Source organism: Tigriopus californicus, chromosome 7, assembly GCF_007210705.1.
Source record: "Tigriopus californicus strain San Diego chromosome 7, Tcal_SD_v2.1, whole genome shotgun sequence".
Lineage (NCBI taxonomy): Eukaryota > Metazoa > Arthropoda > Copepoda > Harpacticoida > Harpacticidae > Tigriopus > Tigriopus californicus.
Window position 1 is genome coordinate 9,330,007 of NC_081446.1, and position 16,947 is coordinate 9,346,953.

Consider the following 16,947-nt stretch of genomic DNA (forward strand, 5'->3'; position numbering starts at 1 on the left):
CATTTCTCAATGACAACTGTGAGTCTGTCAAGCAGTTCAGGGAAAGTCGTGGCTTGTACACAAATGTCAACAACAATTTTAGCTATCCATTTTTTTTGTTTCAGCTCCTCTAGCGCCAAATCAGTACGGAGACTAAAAACATCACCTCTTCCCTTCCAACCCATAGGAGCAACAAGTGGGCAGTATTTCCCATCCAGTAGTGAGAAAGAGCAAAGGTATGAAGACTCTTCGTCCAGCGGAATCTGGAAATATCCGTGCACGGCATCTAATTTAGTGAACCATTTACTCTCTGGTAGGATCTGGCGCATAAGGTCAGGCACAGAGGAAAATGGATGAACGGGTCGTTTTGTCGCTTGATTGAACTTCCTATAGTTGATTACAAGTCTAACCTTGCCGTTTGCTTTTGGAACAAAATGGGCAGGTGCACACCACTCTGTGGGTTTGGTGCACTGCGTCATCATTTTAGCGTGAATCATCTCCTGGCAAAGGTCAGAAGCAGGGCCCTCATAATGTATTGGGATACAGCGTGCAGTGGTAGCATGATAGGGTTTAAAATCTTTATTTTCATCCAATTTGATTTTCATGGGTCCTCCAGTCATGGCTCCGGCCGCGTCCCCGAGGGAAGATACGATCACATCTGTAGAGTCAAGAAGGAGGCTGCAAACCTGATCAAGATCCTCAGGTACCATTCCTTCAATTCTATCAATTGCCTTTCCAATTTCCCTAACCTTATCTGGGTTTAGACCATTTTTGACGTTAACCCTTGGGCAATCCGTTTCGTGGACTGACGCGACGGTGGTCTTACAATAGACGGGAAATCCCAAGGTAAAATGTTCAAGGCCTTTTCCCGACTAACGGCAATGTAATGTCAGGAGAGACAACTGCAGAGACCGTGGCAATTGGTCCTCCCGCAATCCAACACTCGAAGTCAAATCTGCCTTGGTTTGTTATAGGTGTGCCGTTGGCTGCGCTCAACGTTATGTGTGAAGTAGTAATGGTAGTATTCTTCAGGCATGCGGATGGCGGCAGGACCGTCCGTGAAGCACCAGAGTCAGGTAAATCCTTGATTAGAACTTATTACTCTCTTGGTCAAATCCAATTAATTTGATTGTGTCCATTTTATATGAGGAACATGGGTGAACGGTGTTTAATCTTGCCATTGATGGTGAACAACTGGTTTTGCTATCATATTATACTCCAGGTGATCCTCGGCGTCCTCTCTCCCTTGGGCGTCCACGGTTAACAGAGTTACTTGATGGGCTGCGTTGGCGACAAAATTGTTTAATGTGTCCGACTTTACCGCACACATAGCAAGGTCGGTCGCGGAACGGACATGCCTCGCGTTGGTGTGGTTGGCCACATCCTTTGCAGTTGGCAGCTATTGTTGCTAAAATATCTTTGGCTGAAAGGGGCGTGTGGGCGCGAGTTTTTACCGTTGAAGTGAGTGTCCCAACATCCTTCAATATGCCCTTGTGTTGTGTTGCCTTTTCAAGCAAATCATTCATTTCTGGGTCTTTTAATTCTTGTAGTTTGGAAAAGAGTATTTTCTCATCACGGCAGCCTGCCATTGCCAAAAAAACATCATTTGGGCCGCGGTGATGGAGGAAAGTCCGCCTCAAGAGCTCTTCTCTTCAAATAGGCCACGAAATCTTTGAACGGTCGTTGATCTTTCTTCATACAGAAGTGTGAGATGACGTGTAAAAAGAGGCTTTAGGTCGAGGAAATGGTTCTCCAGTACAATGTAACATGCATTGATGGAGGGGGCCTTACCAATCTCGTCCTCAATAATGAGGCAGAGATCGCTGGTGAGGAAATTTTTAAAAAGTGATTTTTGGCCTTAGAGGCTCAATACCTCGGTGTGAGATGCCTGATAATAAGCTCGATTTTTTTAGACCAGATTCTCATTTCGAAGGGTTCAGATTCTGTGGACAACATGAACAGTTTTATATCTGACATTGGTTTAAAGTGATGTCTGGCTTCCCCGCGAAACTGTTGGGTCAAAGGGAGGGCTATAGAGGAGGCAGAAGCGGAGGCCCTCTCACGTGCCATCAAAAGCTCTGCGACTTTGGTGATTTTGGCGGAGTATTTGTCTGTCGCTTTGACCTTGTTCCTGCAGATGGCCTTTTCCTCAGTCTCCAGTGTCTGGTCTGCTGCAATATCATCGTAAATGTCAATCATCTCGTCCAATTTTGCTTCTGCTTTGCTCAAGAGAGGCCACAAGCTGTTGACCTCTGCTACAGGCTTGTCCAAGTCGCGAATAAGATTTAATTTCTTCGTGATTTGTGCTTTTTGATTGTTTGCTTGCTCTATCAGACCCATTTTGAACTTGGACTGCCGGACGTGACAAAGTGCAACAACGGCGAAGGCGTCGAGCTTGCTTGTTCAAAGGGTTGTAAAGGGCGTGGTGAACATAAACGTTAAGTAAAGTGGGGCATGGTTTGGAGGCTAACACTGCGCCATCTAACACGGGCGTGATCTTGGATCAAGAGTAACGAGAAGTGGTATCTTTAGGTTTTCCTAGTTTCAGCTATTGTTTTCACAGAAATGCATGTGGAGAGGGGAAACCCAATTGAAGTCATCGAATTCCACAACTTGCTAGTAAATTTGTTGGAATATCCCAAATTCCTCCCAACGTGTGTTGGCTCCCCACCTTTGCCAATACATTAACCAGCGGTGGATGACCATCTTTGTTTCTTATTTGACAGTGCTACTTCCCCCAATCATTTCCACCGAATTTGTCCCACTTGCTGTTGTCAGAATCAGATTTATCAATGATTGATGAGTCTGTTAGAGACAGGAGAGAGCTTGAGTCCAATTGCAGCACATCATCTAGGCACCAATGTCCACCTCCTGGAACCCATGAAATTCGGCGTCTGAACTCTCACCTCAGTCTTTATGGAGGCAGACAGCCACAGCGGCTAAATTTTCAAGTTCATTATCAGATTGCTCGCCCTAATTTGGGACGTCGTCAGGGGTATGATGTACCCTGTGGCGCGATGGGCTCTTCCCTTTGTTGGAGGGTCTGGATTTCTCTTTTGCCACATGTCGTGGCTTGGACCCACTTCCTCCAGCCGCGGGCACCAACTTGGTTGAGGTCCAAAGGGATGATTTCCACCTTTCAAACGAATTGAAGGAACGTCGCTTCCAATCAACACAAGTTGGCCTTGTTTAGGCATGTTTGACGATTACAGGTGATGGCACGAACTACAGGGCTTGTAAGAGAAAAGTCACTCCAACCAAGCCACTTGAGACTTTACTTTGAACACTGTGTGGTAGTTAAGCAGCTGGGTGTGGGGCTGATCTACTTCTCTTGCGTTATTCAGTTCCAACCAAAGCAGACAAACGAGCCATCAACTCACTGGCTCCCTGTTTTCGGAACTTGATTTTGAGAATCACGGAACTAAATATGCTCAAAGCCAATCCCCCATCGCACACACCAGGCAGCCGCGAGGGAGGCAAAAAAAATCAGAAATCTCGTGAGTGTCGTTTTTCTGACTAGCCCTCTAGCACAAACCAATGCTGCAGATTTTCGACGATTTCGTTCACAGATGTTCCCGTTTTCTTATACGTCCTTCTTCTTGGACGATTCCACGTGAAATGACGCCAGTTGACTAGCTGAGTAGTTATTAAGGCGCGATTTACACGGTACGCGTAATGAATATTAACGCAACCTTATCATTCACGGGGATTAGGAAATCAATATTTTCGCAAAACTAAGTGAATCAAAATTACCTGATTTGAAAGATTTAATATAGCAAGCTGCAGAATTTGAAGTAAGTTAAAAGACAATTGTTATGTGGCCTACCAACGAAGATTGTCCGAATTTATCTTGAAAGAAGCTACCTGATCAATAACACCTACGTGTTCCTTACAAACACCATAAGGAAGTACAATTAACAATGAAGGAGCCCCAGAAAAAGAGAGGTGGACTTTATTGTTCTAACTAGCCACGATTCTCGAAGCTTGAAGGTGCTCTCAAAACGGCTCTACGGTCACTTCAATTAGCCCTAAAACCTAGGTTGGAACAAAACTCATGGATACTTTGGAAAACGTACAATATCAGAAACCTCCCTTATCTTCTCTGAACACTGTACAGTCCCAATTTCTCTCTTTTTTTCTTTCGTTAATTCTGTTAGTCTTTTCTTTAAACTCTCCCAATACGAGAGTGTTCTCATTCTCTTAATGTCCATAGTGAAACATCTTTGAACTTGTTCGACCTTTTGTAAACCTGCTGAACTCATTGGAGCCAAATAGATGAAGCATATTCAAGATATTGAAGCATCGTGATACTGTCTTTGGACTTAAATGTCCCGTACAACCAACCCCACGTTTGAAAAGCTTTACCCACCTTCTGCTGGATATGCTCATCGAACTTTCCATTATTTTGGAGGACTACACCCAAATCCTTCATGGACGAGAATTTGCTGTCTCTAGAATTTGTTGTCCAGGCATGGAATCCTTGGCTTCGAAAGAAAAGACTTTGAAGTGTTGGAAAAAGTTCAGCGTCGTTTGGTACGGATGATGAGAGCGCTGACAGGGTCCTATGAGCACAAATTACAACAGCTCGGCTCACTTCATTTGAGGATCGACAACGGAGGGGAGACTCTATTCTTAAGGATAAAATAATGCATGGTTTGGATCACATAACTTTTGAAGAGATATGCACGCCTATAACCCATTCTAAAATAACCCGTGGGCAAGTGCAAGGAAATATCCGGATACTAAAGACGAGATTGGATTTGCGATTTTGCTTTCTTTAGGGTCCACTCGGTTAAGATATGAAATGATCTCCTAAGCGAAGTGCGACAATGTCACAGCGTCAACGAATTCAAAAACAAATATGACTCCCATACTAAGTTCTAACTTTCCACATGATTACTTTTCCCATGTCACAATCTGTTCTCTTTTCGTTCTTCATATATTTTCACAATGCTTGCGACCCTAACATCTTCTTAATGACCATCAATAGTCCCTGCAGATTAACTAAACCTTGTAACTTGCTCCATATCTTTACCTCAATTATCTATGTACAAGTGGAATGTTCAAAGGCGCTGACCCAAAGGTCATTGAGTAGAATTTCATTCCGTTTAAGGCCGTATTACTCTCAGTGACCCAATAGTAATAGTTGCTACAAAGTTATGAAAAGCTTTATGAAATATCTTGACGACAAAGATAGCATTCCTGACAAACAGCACGGGTCGCACCCAAGTACTGGAACACACACAAAATGTAGCTTCTGGTGTGCCCCAGGGATCAATCCTTGGGCCTTTATTATTTATCATTTTTATTTCACCCTCACAAAGGTTCCCCCTTCAATCATCAATCTCGTCTTATGCAGATGACACAAAGTTAGTTTTTGTTAGAAATTCATATTGTAATCAAGACTTGAAAAAATGATTAAGATCGGGTCTATGAATGGGTACACGGACAAAATATGAAACTGAACGGCGGGAAATTTAAGGCCATGTCTTTCGATCCCAAAAATATAGGCACGCCTAGAGCCACTATAGTAGAGCTCTATTATAGTGGCTCTAGGCACGCCAATATATCTAGATGACGGTCATAACCCGATAGAGATAGCCGACTCTATTAAAGATCTAGGGATAGTCATTGAAAACCAAGGAAAATTTGACGAACATATCCAGACTAAAGTGTGTAAGGCATTTCAAGCATGCGGATGGATATACAGAACATTCGGTAATCTTATAGTATGACGGACATCAAATCCGCGCGCCTTAGCTTGACTTAGTATCAGCTTGTAGTGGTGATAGTCCAAAAGTCAACGTGCGTTAAGGCTTTGGCAGGTGTGACGATGTGGTTTGTTTTCTGGACTTTTTGAAATGGATAAGAAATCTGTAAATTCTTTATTTGACTGAAGAGGCCTAAGTAACACAATTAAACAGGATACTTGTCAGATTTGCATGAAACGAAAGCTCAAAAGACTCGCACACTCTGGTGGGCACATATCCATTGATATTCAATCAACCAAAGAACAAAGAACCCAGAAGTCTCAAATTGTCTTTTCAGCTTCTTTTCATGCGCATCGATATGTTTTCAACTTATTGAGAGCAATAGAATCGTCTGTTAGTTCAACAAAATTATCTTCATGAATGATCATAGAGTGGGTGCAGATTCCTCGTTGTATCTGGTAACATTAAGTGCTGTTATACTTAAGATGTTTAGTCACACTCTACCTAGTGACAGATAATCTAGCTCCTTGGACGTTTCACGCTAAAACCCACCAGTTCAGGGATGCAGGGCCCGTGTGCGCGGATTTCATGTCCGTGATACTATAAGATAACCGAACATTCAAATCCAGGGATGCGTTTACGATGAAGACCCTTTACAAATGTATAGATCAGCCGCACCTGGAGTATGCTTCACCCATCTGGGCCCCAATGACCTCAGCAGAGCTAGATAAGATAGAAAAAGTGCAACGGAGTTTTACAAGAAACATTGCTGGTGAAGGCGACCTAAGTTATTGGGAAAGACTCCAGCCCCTTGAATTATATGGCATTCGACGAAGATACGAGCGATACCTTATTCTTTACATGTTCAAGTGTCTCCACGGTCTTTGCCCCAATCCAGGCGTTGAACACTCCCAGTGTGCTTTTTTCCTAGGGCTACTTGGAGGTCCTGTCCAATGATTATCCCCATCCAAATGTGGAGTCACTGAAGACAGGCATTTCGAAGGAGTTGATCCTATGCCTGCCAAGACTGGAACGAAAGCTTGCTCCAAATGAACATTTAGCTGAGGCCCAAGACAAGTATAAGAACATTTAGCTGAATGAATAGAGACGTGTAAAGTACACGCTCAGATTTCAGTTGTGTGGGCTAGCCAGGCTGCACCACAATCGTGGCAAGAACTGCGATGATTGAAGCTCATTCAGTTCTTCCAACTTTGCATTAACGAAATTGTTCGCCATTTTGGGACATCGTTCAACAATTACTTTAAACTCTATTAATCCAACATTCATTTGCTAAAAATGTCATGAAATGGCAAGTGACAAAAATATGCAATAGATGTGAAAAAATATTTGATGCTGACATCTGGTCATCAGCAAAGACGGGGTGACACTTACTTCATGGTAGGACCAGAGGGCGCATTGTTATGAAATCCTAGGTCTTTATACTTCTCTTAAAGTCACATTATTCTACCATACTTTTCTAACCATTTACAATCGCACTTTTCTAGCATTGATTTCGCTCAGCCAAACATCAGCCGAAGAAAACTTTCTATTATGACTTATTTTGCCTTTGATGGTTGAAAAAGCTTTCTTGACGCTTTGAAAGTTACGCCCTAGGAACCTTTTTCCATTTGTTGATTTGTTTTGCCGGCGTCCTCACCGCTCCTGAAAACGGAATCTCTAGCAGTTCAAGATGAAAAAACCCTTTGTATTTTTTGTAAAGGAGCTGTAAGCTACTAGCCTAGAAACTTTTGGGACAGAGCCCTCTTACGCTGCACGAAATATGTTTTACGTTCTCCACTTCAGAGGGCGCTTTGTGCTTCAGCCTCTACCAAATAATGGGCTGATTGGGCCAATTTCTCTTTATTGAATTATAATGCGTTTGTGTCGCTTTTGGCTAACTCTATCAAAACCTTATTTATGATTAGTGACCCGGGTTACATAGTGTCCGGAAACGAAATTGCGTTCAAGGCAAGGCAAGAGCAGTTCATGTAGCAATCTACGGTGCCTCTTCCCGTTTTCTTTGAGCCGTGTGACGTTGCAAATAAAGGCCCTTATTATTTTCAAAACAATGAAGGTTGAAAACAGAAATAGTAGTATGATTTCATAAATACTTTCCTAAAGTTTTATAAAATCAACCCTAACCGTAGAAAACTTGAAAACAACCAACATATATCCAAAACAACTTAGCCTTGAAATAATTGTAAAGTAGGTTAAGAAGCAAGGTTATGCAATTTAAGTTGCACAAATCTCATCAAGAATAGATGACGTTGAACTGTACTTTAACCTTTTAATATAATGCTATTAAATCCCACAAGTAGATTCATTCAGGTATTGAAGCCGTACTCTGTCTAACTACATAGAAGCGCTATTTGTTACAATGCTTGCTAACTGATCAAAGCTTTGCTAAAATAATTGATGGTCACTGTTTCTTTTTTTTTGCTTTTAGGAATTTGTTAAAGAGCATTCTTTTAACTGAAGAATGTAAGGGTCTACATGTGTCAACATACGTGATTTCAGTTTGTCAAATATCAATGAAATTTAAGTAAATTGGAGAAGGTCATAGTTTAGTGCTTAAACGTTTCTAATGATGGCTGTTAGAGAGCCACTGTCATAAAAAAGAAAGATCTTATTGTCCAAAACTATCAATCAAAATATTGAACTACTTTTGATGTGCAAATATAGGGTTTGATCCTACAGGGTCAGGAACTTTTAAAATGGTGATGTTTAGTGTATAGTGGTCTTATTGATGTTTTTTATGAAAAAACCGTTTTGTATTTTTGACGAACATCACATATCACAAAGGTTGTCGCTCTGAGTAATATGGGTGAGAATAATAAGGAAGAACGGCGGACTGACAGTGCGAAAAGGACATCATCTTGCCGAAAAACTGCGGCAAAAGTGATTTTGATCCATGGGTTCCATCGATTCCTGGACCTTCTGCTGTAATACTCGAGGCCGATGGTATGAGTCTAGGCCCTTTTCTTTTTACGTCCTCTTGCTCATCATTGGCCTAAAAAGGTGCATAGATGGAAATTCTCACTGATTCATTATTCACACATTCTCAATTGTCCCACTCACCTCATCTTGTTCAAATTTATTGAAGTCTGAACAATCTGTCGAATCCATATCATCTTTATGCTCGGCATTCTCGCATCTGAAAAGCGAGGAGAAAGTCTCGTTTAGATCTGTGCACACTCTGTGACCGGCCCTCCGTCGCTTTCCGCCGCCATTTTTGCCGCCAACGGACTCAAGTCTGTCGGGACACTCGTTCGCGTTTATGCTGGCCAAGGGGGAAAATGGACCGCCAACCCACGCCAAATCTCCAACCACTCAAAACAGAGCGAAATTGTCGGCTGCTGCTATCGTCATTAAAGGGTTATGGTTTACATGGAGTGCGTGTTGAGGGAAATGATTTGATCCGGAGTTTATTCGCAATGACTTGGCCAAGATAAGAGTTCTGAATTCGTATTAATTTCACAAAGGGCTTTGCTTCATGAGAGAAATGCGAGTATAGAAAAACTGCTATTGCTTGGCAACTTCAACTCTATGAATGCTTCTTATAATATGAATAAGGCATTTCTCGCACAAATTATGGCCTTCAAGTAGAAAGCACAATTTTCGTTGAGCAAGAATGTGCTTAAGTTTTATGTTTCTTTAAACTTTCATCTAATGATTCGATTAGCGCCGTTAATTGCAAAGATTTTACGCCAGTGAACATTAAAAAAAGCGGTCTCGGTTTTCGGAGTTGATGATTGTTGAGAAAAAGGGAGCAAGATGCATAGATTGGAGGTAGTTTAGGCATATCAATTGTTTCTAAGGAATTCCAGCCTCGAGCCAGTCACAAGTTCTTGTTACAAGACTTAGGGTAGAGAGGCATTGCATCGCATTGCCCTTGTACTACTCAACAGTTTTGTGAGTATAGCCAAGACCGCATCCAAAACAGATCCAATTACAGCAAGTAATATTTGTACAATGGCGAGGGATCGGATATCATCCTTTCGGACAAAGAGGGGTACTCCCAAATGAGTGCGCGCGTGTGTGTGTGCGTGGGAGAGAGTGGACGACAAACTTCTGCTTCCAATCGATTTACCCAAATTGAGCCAAGAATAGAGAACCCTGGCAACGATGGACTGACTTACCCATTATTTTCTGAGGCCCTATCGCGTTGTCGCCGATTCTTGAACCAATTCGACACTTGTGTGGTGGTTAGACCAGTGGCATCTGCCAACTCCCGTTTCTCCCGAGGACTGGGATAAGGGTTGTGATTGTACCATTCGCGGAGCACTTGTCGAGATTTTTCTTTGAAACAATATGACGTCTCTTCGCCGTCCCAAATTGTTCGTGGAAGGGGGAACTTTCGGCGGATTCGGTATTTCCCTACGGCGCCCAAAGGTCGGCCTCGAAGTTTTTCTGCCTCGATGTAATGGGCTTTCATCCACAGCATTTGCAGCTTCGGATGGTTTTGTTCCGAAAATTGAAAGCTCTCGATGATCCTGTACATCTCCTTGAAATTACCTTTATTGAAATAAACTAAAGTTTTGGCTTTTAAAACACTCTCGTTGCGATGGAGTATTTCACATGGTGGCAAACTCCACAAAAATCTGAAAAGGGAACGTAAAGGAAAATAATCAATGGGAGTCACTCCTATTATGTCGTTCATTTTTCCCCTTCACAAGAGGGAGGAAGGGAGTTATTGTTTCCCAGCATTGGGAGCCATTCTGGATGCCATAGAATGGCGCCTGTTTGGCAAATAGGGAAGCGTCGAAAGCCTCTCATTATTTCGGTACGTTGTCTAACAATATTGATTGCCATTGGTTCGAAAGATTTTGAGGGGATAAAGGCAGTCTCGTTCATTATCCATGTGCGGCATTTACCATAAGAAATATGGCTTTTGAAAACTAGGGGATATTGATGTTACACGTTATTCAATACAACGTTAGCCTTAAAATGCCCCTTACCTGATCAGTCCGATTTCTAGTGTTGCTAGTTTGATTATCGACGAGTCCTCTGGATCAAATACTTGAAGGCATTCATTACTAAATGAACATCCTTACATGCCTCGCTCTATTTTTCCCCTTTGAGATTTTTTGGCAAAAATTGGAAATAGTTGCATCAAATCAAGGACATTGCTATAAGTTCAGAGCAACAGCGAGCCAATTTGAAGTATTTCATTTTCGAAGATAATAGTGCAGTGCTTTTTAACAGAAAGGTCATTGAAATCATCAGTTTCAACATCTACCTTCAACGAACATTCGAACAGCAGTACTGCATAATGGTGGCTTTGCTACGCAGATCCAGGTAAACTATTATAAACCAAAAAAATGAAACCATAAAGATCTATCCACAGCTAGTGCTACGACAGCTTTTCTCGTCGAAGAAGAAAAGGTTCTTCCTAAGTGAAGGAACGATGCACAAAACTATCTCAAAATCGATAGTGCCAAATGTATTGTGCGACATTCTACTAGAAGATGTTCAGAAGCCCTACATTATCGAAAAGGGGCAGAAATCACAAGATCAAATAAATGCATGTAAATGCATTTCTTTGGAGCCATTTCTGGACAAAGGCAATACCGGGTGACCATCAAGCTTTGATTGTTGATGATACCATGAGCTGTTTTGAAAATACGGACCAAGATGGAAATTCTTCTTGGCAAAGTACGAAATGAACCATGAGAAATAATAAGGCTTGATTGTCTCATCTTATATTGTGCTACATGTCTATGATGTTAAAAAGTGACTCTCTTTGGGAGATCACATACGTATATGTTACGCCAAAGAACGACCCCTCAATCATTAAATGTTTGGCATTATTCTGTATCTGCGACAGCACTATGCTATTATTACCCTTGCAAGACCTTGCTGGCTACCAGATTGAACACAGCTATCATGCACAATGTCAGCTACATCAAATGTTTTCTTACTTGATACGTACATTGTAGTAAATCAAAACCACGTTTTCAAATCAAATGACTGACGAAATTAATATGTACCTGGTAATTGACTTCTACTTCTACAGATAACGCTTCGTCTGAAAATCTCAAAATCTTGTATAGTAATTTCGAACGCTTATTTTTACTGAGGGCAGAATTGTTCTTAGAGTAACGTGGTTATAATACTGATAATAATAATTCATTTACTGTACAAAGAGAGATGTCTTGGATGGATTGAAGGCACAAATACGTGCGCAATCACTCGAAAGCAAATTTGATCAGAAATTGAGTTTGAATTTGCTGATCGATGATACCCTGTATTCGAGGGTTGGTCTGGAATGGTTTTGAGGAAGTTACCCAGATCTTCTTTGAATTTTGGAAGGAGATTTCTTCCTGCAATGATGACCCGCAGATGGTGGCAGGCAGTTTGTTGAGGTGTCTCTTTCAAGTTAAGAAGCAACTCTGAAATATTCAAAAGCCTGAACAAGTTGCTTTGTTTTGATCAGAATTGAGAAAGAACCCTGAGCTGGGAGGGATGGGGCAAGTTGGAGTTTTATAAGACTCAAAAAGTAATAATGTACGTATCAGACACATTTAATTTTCAAATGTACCGTACCTAAAACTAGTTTCACTCAAACTAAACTCAGGTTTTAAAGCTGTTGATGGGACCCAATATCTGCAATTTTATTGAGTACTGCCGAGTGATCAAAAATACGAGGCCAAATTGTACAGTCAAAACGTCACGATGCAGGAAAATTCTCAAACTCACTTACTTAACATTCTTCAATCTTAGGCTACATTCTGAACCAAACATTTGTTAATTTTACTTTGTCCATAAAATGTTCTTATTGCATCACACTATAAATAAAATGTATATGACAAATCGAAAAACAGTTCGCAGCCACTGCTGGAAATTTACCACCAATAACTTTAAGCCAAAATTTTGCCACGAACACTGCAAAGGAACAGTGAAGAGGGTGTCATCATTCTTTCGAGTATGAACTCATTCTTTGCAGAACCCGTCTGTCACTAAGACATGTTTGGACAAATTTTGATATTTGAACTCCGTTCAGAACCGGCAAGTGTACATAATAAGGCGTGTCAAAATGGTTAATTAATAGTTGATTCTTCTCCCAATCATTCTCAAGGAACTTTTGTACTTCGACCTAAGCCATAAACCACTGGAATATGAACGGGGACAATAGGGTCAAGAATTGACATTTTGGAAGAGAGTTAACGCATCGCGTATTTTTCAAATGAGATAAACCGCAGGTCGCTAAAATTAACGTTTCTAATTTTCAGCTCGATCAAATAGCTGGATCACAAGCTACGACCTCTAAAAACTCAGCTTATATCAGGCACAGAATGAATGAGTTCATCTCCTTCTTTGTTCCAGTTGTCTATTTTCCAACCAAGAAGGAGAATTGACCCTTCTATCCGAGAGACCCTAGTGGCCCAAATACAAAATCGCCGTAGTGGTTTATGATCTTTGATAAGCTATGCAATCGTTTGTTTGTTTTACAATTCATTTGAATTTATTACGCATTAAAATCAGTTCCAATTGAATTTTATGGAAGAAGGTTGTTTCATTGTAATGTTTTTAAAAGACGGCGAATCATGACAGAATTGTGATGATTGGGATTGACTGTACCTTTTAGGCCTCCCGAAAGTATCATTGCAAATTTGGTCTTGGGATATGTAGATCAATTTTCTTTCCCTCAAAACCATTGAAGCTGGTTGTCACCTATTGCTCGGTGCTTTTGGCGGTGTTAATTGGTCGAATGTGGAAACTAAAGTTTTTCGCTAAAGGTAACGAAATGGTCCTCTTATTGTGGGGCAATGAGAAGTGAGCAGAACAATTTCACGTCGATGAAATCAACCTTTGCTTGTTATATAGGCCAGGGACTCTAAAGAGAGGAAACGACACGGATTTCCCCTCACCGCCAACTTAGGCCATTGCGTTGAATCAAGACATTAACTCCAGTTTGAATAAAACAAGATTATCCGTACTGCATAGTACATTAAGGTGTTTTTAATTAAATAATGATCTCCTTGATATACAACTCCGTCCATATACTAAATATTTCTAAATTAATCTTGAAAGTCAGAAGAATAATGAACATCAAATTAATCAAAAACAATCAAATTGTTTTTCGATTGAAATTGGTGAAATATTGCGTAAAATTGGCTCAAAACCACACATAGATAGAAAATCATCAAGAGTCATTTTATTAATTGATGGGTAATGTACACTGACAAAATATAAAAAAATGTATGGAATAAGCAATAAAAGTGCATGTACATAAATGTTAACATATTAGAATATCTTGGATGGACAATTGATAATTTTGTCTAAACCCACACATTTGACAAAAAACATCAGGCGGCATTGGTGAGAAATGAATGAGTTATCTTTTTGTAGAGTTTAAATTTCTACTTATTAGGAAGTTTGCATAAAAGGCAGGCATTATTTAAGGGGCACAAAGAAATATCAAAGTACAGTAGACAAGATCTCAATTTGCACTTTGGACTCCAATAAATTGTTTTTCTTGCACAAGCATCCAAAATACCAAAATAGTCAAATAAAACAGGTGCCATATCTCTTAAAATTATTATTTCATGATTATGAAGCATCCAAATGAGTTTAAAGAACAATATGTAGCTCAGAGCTACAGTATGTCTACTTTTGGATTGAGGGCCATTCCTAGAGTAGGAACCATAGATTCATAACAAATGCGTCAAATTACTTGAAATTTGGTCAAGATGTGTCTGAAAGAATTTTCTACAAATAATATTTTTGGCAAAAGAGAATTTATTGATTGTGTTTTGAGCAAATTCTTGTTTTATCAAGAAAACCTAATTAGCACTTTTCAGTTGTTGTACTTTAAGACATGTTTAAAGTCATTTTAAGTTTATCTGAATGCCTGGTTTTAAGCACATACCATCAATGGTTACGAAAATGATATTAGTCACATATTTTGTTCAATAATTATGCCAATAACTGACATTCAAAAATTTCAGCGGCAAAAGTTTAGGCCTTACTTGGCGGGAAAGGTTTGGTGATCACAAAAAGGTGGCGTTTCCTTGCTTTAGTGTCCTTGTATAGGTTCACCACAATCTTTGGACATGGTACTCTTGAATATATGATTGAAAGCAAGCAATACGTCTTGTATTGAAGTGCTCGTTCGATTGGGCAAGGGCTTGGCGGTATAAGTGTAACGTAGAGGGTCAGATCATATCTTCATTTAACTTCACATTATCTTTCAAAATGCATTGCTTTTGAATTACTCCATGTTCGCCAAAACTGCCGTATTCATTGGAGTTTAAGAGGGTAGAGTATGTAGATAATGTGCTGAACAAACGACTTGCATAGAAAAACCATCGTAATGACATCTACTTGGTGGGCAAAAATCCTGGATGAAAATTTTTACCATGATGAGCTCAATGCCTTTTCATTTCGGCAGAAGAAGGATTTTGTTCTAACGAATTTCTTTGCAAAATAAAAAATGGAATTGCAATACTCGTCGCTAGTATTGGCCAGTTCCAAAGAACGGTTATTTCTTAAGCGGCAGAAAAAAGTCTTCAGACATCGATTGGGCAAAATTTTGGTATCAGACTATCTCCCACAATGTTTTTGCACGAAACTACGAAATTGTTAGCTCTTAGCTCGAAAGAAAGAAAAATGATATTTGCAATAGAAACAAACAAAATGTTTATCAACTACTAAAATTAGAAAAGACATTACTGGTTCTCGTGAACGCTAAAAGTGTCTTATGCCTTTCTGAAGCTACTACTTTAATATTATGCCGTCTTGCATGCCTCAGGCAGGGATAACCCAATTATATAAGGGTAATGAAATAACGAGCTCCTGCCTCTGGTTACATTTTGCACCAGCTTGCGTTGTAATTTTTTTTTTGTATTTGGGGTGCTAGGGTCGGAGGGGTAACCTCGCCCGGCCAGCGAAGCTAGCCATCACATTATCCGTATAAAGTTCCGATAGGCAGTGTCATAGTCCGTATCAGATTGGTTCTCCGTCTGTGGGCGTGGTTAGCGTCTAAAAGTTTCCTTGAGAAAGGTCGGGGAGGAGAATCGAACCGGGGACCTCTCTCATGTTAGGAAACTGCGCTAACCACTACACCACGTCTCCTCCCTACATGGGGTACTTCCGGCGCCGGGCTTTGAACCCACGACACCTAGGGAGAGGATTCTTGCCCAATGTCGTGTTTTAAAACTCAAAATATAAACCGCTGAACTTCAAGTTACCTTTTTAGCTTACTATGAACCAACAATAATTCGAAAGTAGGATAACCCGTTTGAAAGACAAATGCTCCTTTGAACATTCACATTTTGATACAAAAATGAGGTTTTTTTTGGTTGGTCTAGTTACCCGTGGTCTTCCATTTGAAACATTCGGTTAAATGAACTAGAGAAAACGATATGGTCGTATCTCCTCTTAGCTAAATCAATGCTCTATAATCAAATATTTATTCCAATGAGTCTGTAACCAAGCCCAAATTCAAAGAAGTGAGGCGCCTTCGCTTGTCATTCAAGCCTAAAGCTTCGCCTTTTTATTCTTTAGTAAACAATAAATTACTTCGAAACTAGTAACCAAAATGAGAAGACTTCAAAATGATATAGAATCGGATGAGTCGCTAAAATTCGATAAACGAGAACTGAAATCATCCCAATGATGAAACAATGTCACCATAAACAGTCAGCTCTTGTGTATCATCAAAGTTTGAAACAAATTTCGTTCTGGAACGAACACTTTTACGGATATGTCACTATTTGCGTCCACGTCTTTCATTGAAACAGAAACAATAATACTAAACACATTCCCATAATCAATCGCCTTTGAACCTTTGAGTTGGCATTTGTCACATATGGAATCTGAATCAATGCAATACCAAATCAATCCCATTAATAAATAAACAAAGCTCTTTGGCTTGACAACCGTGTTTTCAAGCGGTCTTCAAAGAATTGTTATGGTTCGAAATGCTGGTTGTTTGTTGGTTTTGAAGAATGAAGAGAACAACAAAGCAATCAAAATCGAACTCCAACAAAGACGGTCAAAGAGTCAAAATATATTCAGTTCAACTTTCTTCATAGTTTAGAGATCTCGTTGGCCCATTTTGGCATAGAAGAGGACCATGTGATTTCCGGTAAAGGTTGATATGGGGATTTTGACCCTCTTGGCCAGCTCGTAATAACCGAATAACTACATTGAACCCACACATAAATCAGAGAAATAATTCATTTGAAAAACGTTCTTGGATCAAATAGTTTAAAAGAATGACTCTGCAACACGGTTTACCCGAAATTTACCT

The 16,947-nt window shown here is 40.2% G+C and overlaps 1 protein-coding gene across 3 annotated transcripts in view; it reads right to left on the reverse strand.

The window, feature by feature from the left end:
• Positions 1-8,433: 8,433 nt before the first annotated feature.
• Positions 8,434-16,947, reverse strand: part of LOC131883978 (homeobox protein six1b-like) — a 12,196-nt gene continuing 3,682 nt past the window's right edge. For all 3 annotated transcript variants that reach the window (XM_059231593.1, XM_059231592.1, XM_059231591.1), the window contains 3 exons: positions 9,830-10,291; positions 8,769-8,844; positions 8,434-8,700 (listed from right to left, as the gene is read on the reverse strand). In XM_059231593.1, coding sequence (XP_059087576.1) covers positions 8,485-8,700; positions 8,769-8,844; positions 9,830-10,291 — 754 coding nt within the window. In that variant the 3' untranslated portion in view covers positions 8,434-8,484. The remainder of the gene's footprint in view (positions 8,701-8,768; positions 8,845-9,829; positions 10,292-16,947) is intronic.